The sequence below is a fragment of the Theropithecus gelada genome, chromosome 16 (assembly GCF_003255815.1).
Source record: "Theropithecus gelada isolate Dixy chromosome 16, Tgel_1.0, whole genome shotgun sequence".
NCBI classification, from domain to species: domain Eukaryota; kingdom Metazoa; phylum Chordata; class Mammalia; order Primates; family Cercopithecidae; genus Theropithecus; species Theropithecus gelada.
Genome location: NC_037684.1, coordinates 32,447,043 through 32,452,815, shown reverse-complemented (window position 1 = coordinate 32,452,815; position 5,773 = coordinate 32,447,043). Strand labels below are relative to the sequence as shown.

The 5,773-nt window shown below is 48.6% G+C and overlaps 1 protein-coding gene across 1 annotated transcript in view; it reads right to left on the bottom strand.

Moving 5' to 3' along the window:
• Positions 1-4,193, bottom strand: part of C16H17orf53 (chromosome 16 C17orf53 homolog) — a 32,738-nt gene extending 28,545 nt beyond the window's left edge. The window contains exon 1 of the mRNA XM_025363469.1: positions 4,127-4,193. Within this exon, the coding sequence (XP_025219254.1) occupies positions 4,127-4,193 (67 nt within the window). The remainder of the gene's footprint in view (positions 1-4,126) is intronic.
• Between the last annotated feature and the right edge of the window lie 1,580 nt (positions 4,194-5,773).

The following is a 5,773-nucleotide window of genomic DNA, read 5'->3' as shown; positions in this document are numbered from 1 at the left end:
AACAACAACAACAATAAAAACCAATAATAATAATGTCCACCCTGAGGAGTTTTTGGGAGGATTATATCTGCTTGTGTGTCTACTGGGCAGAAGTGTGTCATCATGGATATGGCAGAAATTCAGCTGCTGGAGCATGATGGAATGTGCCTTCCATACACCATCAATTCAGGACTTCCCGCCAGAGTGTTCTGGGTCCTCAGGCTGTCTCTGCCTGTTTGGGGGAGACCTCATGTGGCTACGCACCCAGAGAGTCTGGGTCCTGCCTTGGCCCTGTCACTCACTGACTGCTTAAGCTCCCTGAGCCTCCGTGTCCTTATCCGTACAATGGAGTACATAATATCTACCTCGCAGAGTTGTTATGACAGTGATAATATATGTGACAGTCTTTCGAAAGGAAGTCGTTCAATAAATGATTACAATAAAAGATGTACAAAATGTGTGTTAACCCAAAACTGCAGGCTGGAGGGAAGGCATGTGGGTGAGTTTTAGGGTGCCAGTAGTCCATACCTCTCCACATAGCCTGTAAGCTCACTGTGTATTGTTCACTATCATTTCATGACCTTATGGCTCAGAAGGTCTTCCAGAATCACAGGGTCCACCCTCTCTAAGTTTTTTTTTTTCCCTCTCTAAGGGAAACTGAGGCTCAGAGAGGGCAAGTGATTTGCCTGAACTTCCAGGCCCCTTCTCTCCCACTCTGCTCCACCCTGCTTCATGTGGCCATGTTGCTTCCATAGGATGGGAAGCTCCCCGAGGGCAGGTACATGGGCTCCCACTGTCCCCTCCCAACATTCTCTGGGCACACCCTGCCCAGAGAGGACACTCTGGAATGACCTGCAGACATGCGGGATGTGATCGACCACCACTGTCACTTGCAATGTTGTGGCCATGTGGCCTTGACTCTTGAGCAGGCAGGCATGAACTCTGTAAAGTCCAGGAAACCCTGGGCCTCAGCTCCTCATCCCAGCAGGGAGGTAGGGGAGAGGGTAGGCTTCCTTCTCAGCCATCCCCTTGGACTTCTGCTATTTTTGCTGCTGGGAGGGGTAAGAAGGCTTTTGGGGCACTCCAGGAACCTGGAGGGAGCTGGGCTGAGAAGCCTGTCCTGGAGTCCCAATTATGTGCCAGGCCTCCTAGTCATCTGCTGTCCTCTTGCTGGTGACTGGCTACTGATGGCGGCTCTTGGTGGATATGGAATCTACAGACCAGCAGACTAACAGCTTTGCTCTGCTCTCTTTCTACATATATTAGAAATCTTTTATTCTTTTTAGGCGCCATGACAAACGGTGGCAGCTGCACCCAGAATAGTCTTTATTTTTAAACAAATTCACAGCTTGTTCTAGGAGCCATGTTTATTCTGGCTTTCCTCAGGGTTGGCCATTGCTGAGTATAGAGACAGTGGCCTGTTCCTGATGTCTAGACCAGGAAGGCAGGAGGTGGGAGGCCTGAAAATGGACAGAAGGTATCAAGGGTTAGGTGGGGCTCTCTGGTGAGGAATGACTGAGGCTCTTGCCTCTAGCCAGGTCCTCCTTGTTTGTTTGTTTGTTTTGAGATCCAATTCTAGAGTTAGCTGGCAGAGCTGGAAAAATCCTCAGATGTCATCTATCCAACCATGCCCTTTTACAGACAGGGAAACTGAGGCTCAGATGGGTGGTGACTTGCCCAAGGACCCTGCCTGTTGCTCTCCCCCTAAACATCTCAAACAGTCAGGCAAGACTACATGGTGGATGCTGGGCTGAAACTGGTTTCTTCTCCTCAAGCCCAGAGGAGTCAGGGGAAGGAAGGAAAGGAGGAAGAAGTTGTTGTTCCACCCTTCCTTCTCAACTTCACCTTGTTGAACCACCCAGAAAAGTCTCCAGCTGGAAGGAAGGAAATTCAGTCCAACCCTCTAATCATAAAGAAACAGGGGCCCAGAAACCAGGCATGGTGGCTCATGCCTGTAATCCCAGCACTTTGGGAGGCTGAGGTGGGTGGATCACCTGATGTCAGGAGTTCAAGATCAACCTGGCCAACATCGTGAAACCCCATAGTTGGGCGTGGTGGCAGGTGCCTGTAATCCCAGCTACTTGGGGGAGCTGAGGCAGGAGAATTGCTTGAACCCAGGAGGCAGAGGTTGCCGAGATCACACCATTGCACTCCAGCCTGGGCAACAAGAGTGAGACTCCATCTCAAAAAAGAAAAAGAAACAGGGGCTCAGAGAGACGGACTTGCCCAGGGTCACACAGGGAAACCTGGGCCAAACCCAGGCATCCTAGGGGCAGTTTTCAGTTTTCATTGTACTCTGCATAAGTCATCCTCAATGACAATGCCTTTGCTTTGTGCCTGGGGCACATGGATTGTTTGCCGGGAAATTAACTCTCTTCTGTCTCCAGAGCTCATTGTAAACAGCCCAAGGGCAGGACTGGACTTTGAATATCCTGGAGGAATGAAGGTCCAGCTTAAACTTTGCCACCCAGCTCCATGCTGGACATTGTCATATCTGCCATCATATCTAATTTAGGACTCATGAAGTGTCAGAACTGAAAGGGACCTTAAAGAACAGAAGTTCAAGTCCTATTTTCCAGATAAGACCAAGGAAATGGGCAAACGACTCCTCCAACAGCAGGCCAGCACGGAGTTGTCTCCATCCCTAAGACCCAGATTTTCTTACCTCCTGTCCTGTTGTTTTTGTTTGTTTTTATTTTTTGCCTTCCCCGCAGTACCTAACATCGTGCTGGTTTCATAACTTTTCTTTCTTTCTTTTTTTACTGAGACAATGTCTCACTCTGTTGCCCAAGTTGGAGTGCAGTGTACTGATCTTGGCCCACTGCAACCTCCGCTTCTCAGGCTCAAGCAATCCTCCTACCTCACCTTCCCAAGTAGCTGAGACCACAGGCCTGAACCATCACTCCCAGCTAATTTTTGTATTTTATTTATTTATTTATCCATTTTTTTGAGACTGAGTCTGGCTCTGTTGCCCGGGCTGGAGTGCAATGGCAGGATCTCGGCTCACCGCAACCTCTGCCTCCCGGGTTGAAGCGATTCTCCTGCCTCAGCCTCCCAAGTAGCTGGGATTACAGGCACCCGTCACCACACCTGGCTATTTTTTGTATTTTTAGTAGAGATGGGGTTTCACCCTGTTGGCCAGGCTGGTCTTGAACTCCTGACCTCAAGTGATCCACCCACCTCGGCCTCCCAAAGTGCTGGGATTACAGGCATGAGCCATCGCGCCCGGCATAATTTTCGTTTTGTGTGTTGTTTTTGAGACAGAATTTTGCTCTTGTCGCCCAGGCTGGAGTGGAATGGTGCAATCTTGGCTCACAGAAACCTCTGCCTCCCAGGTTCAAGCAACTCTCCTGCCTCAGCCTCCCGAGTAGCTGGGATTACAGGTGTGCACTGCCATGCCCAGCCAATTTTTGTAATTTTATTAGAGACGGAGTTTCATCACGTTGGACAGGCTGGTCTTGAACTCCCGACCTCAGGTGATCTGCCCACCTCAGCCTCCCAAAGTGCTGGGATTACAGGTGTGAGCCACCGCGCCCAGTCAATTTGTGTGTTTTTTAGTACAGACGAGGTTTCACCATGTTGGCCAGGCTGGTCTCAAACTCCTGGCCTCTAGTGATCACTCCCCTTGGACTCCCAAAGTGTTGGGGTTACAGGCGTGAGCCTATGACTTTTTTTGTGATTCTAGATAGGAGTAGCAACTCCCAGACAGCCTAGCAGCATTGTTCAACACACCCATTCCTCTCCTTGCCCCCTTCCAAAGTCCAATCATGCTGCCATCTGGCAGGCTATCGGTTAAAGACCTGGCTCTTCTCTGAGATTTATTTCCTTCTACCCAGAGGCCAAATTCACCACTGGTTCCCAGGGTCAGAAGTTCTCCAGCCAGCTTCTAGATCCCATCTGCAGGCTCACTCTACATCAAGAAACTGAGGCAGGGGTGAAGGAGACAGTCCCGTGACCCCTGTTTCCATGGTGAATGGTGCTGGCAAGGATATCTGCTTACCCTAGGGACTCACAACAAAAGACAGTTATGTTTTCTGTAGGAACTTGAGACTGCGTGAAGGCAGAATCATCTCTATATCCCCAGCATCTCTCACAGGTACTCAAGAAACATGACAAATGCATGCTGAATTACTTAGCCCCCACTTACCTGAGAAGAGGAAATCTGAAGACTTATCAGGGCCCCATAAGGTACATTTTTGTAACTTCTGGGACATTCGGCCACTGGGATATGGACATGATAATCCCAGAGACCTCCGGAGAAGAAGGCTAAAGCTCTGGGGTTGGGAGTCCAGCTCCATCAGCCCCTGTTCCTTGTGTTAGGGAACAGAGAAACCTGGGTTTGAACCTCAGTTCTTGCTTGTAGAAACTCTGTAACTTTGGACAATTATTTATTTATTTATTTATTTATTTATTATTTTTTTGAGATGAAGTCTCCCTCTGTTGCCCAGGCTGGATGCAGTGGTGCCATCTCAGCTCACTGCAACCTCTGCCTCCCAGGTTCAAGTGATTCTCCTGCCTCAGCCTCCCTAAATAGCTGGGACTACAGGTGTGTGCTACCACGCCTGGCTAATTTTTTTTTTTTTTTTTTTAGTAGAGATGGGTTTTTGCTATGTTGGCCAGGCTGGTCTCTAACTCCTGACCTCAGGTGATCTGGACTTTAGGCAAGCAATTATTAAACTTATCTGAGCTTCTGTTTCCTCATCTGTAAAGTGGGAAGTGCCAAGCCAATGTGCTCCATGAGGCAGTTATTGACCATCGTTTGTCATATTACAGGGGAGATTCTTTTCCCATGTTCTGAGATCCCCAGAGAGAAGATTCTGGAATCTCCCAGTGTTCCCAAATCTTTACTGAGCACCTACTATGTGCGCGGTGATGTGCTAGGTGCTAGAAAGGCAAAAAGATATATGATTTTGTCTCTTTTCTCAATGGCTCATAATCCATTTGGGGAGACAAAGCACAAGCCTTGAGAAAGCAAAATCCCAACCCAACTCATCCTAACTGCCAGAAGACGGCAAAAGGCTGTGCAAATGCAATAACACATAGGTGATGTGTGGTAGCTCCTGCCTGTAATCCCAGCACTTTGGGAGGCTGAAGCGGGCAGATCATGAGGTCAGGAGTTCAAGACCAGCCTGGCCAAGATGGTGAAAGCCTGTCTTTACTTAAAAAATACAAAAAAATTAACCAGACATGGTGGTGCATACCTGTAATCCCAGCTACTCAGGAGACTGAGGCCAGAGAATTGCTTGAACTTAGGAGGCAGAGGTTGCAGTGACCCGAGATTGCACCACAGCACTCCAGTTTGGACGACAGAGCAAGACTCTGTTTCAAACAAAACAAAACAAAACAAAACAAATAGATGATGCCATCATTACAGGAAGGAGGCAGGAGGACCCCTATCTTGGAGTGATGTGGGTGACTCCATGGGGTGCCATTTCTGCACAGAGTCCATTGTCCAGGTTGAAGGTGCTCAGCTAGATCTTTTAATCTTTTCCTGAAATTGCAGCACTTTGGGAGGCCGAGGCGGGTGGATCACGAGGTCAGGACATCGAGAACATCCTGGCTAACAGGATGAAACCCTGTTTCTACTAAAAATACAAAAAATTAGCCAGGCGTGATGGTGGGTGCCTGTAGTCCCAGCTACTCGGGAGGCTGAGGCAGGAGAATGGCCTGAACCCGGGAGGCGGAGCTTTCTGTGAGCCGAGATTGCGCCACTGCACTCCAGCCTGGGTGACAGAATAAGACGCTGTCTCAAAAAAAAAAAAAAAATATATATATATATATATGTATATATTTT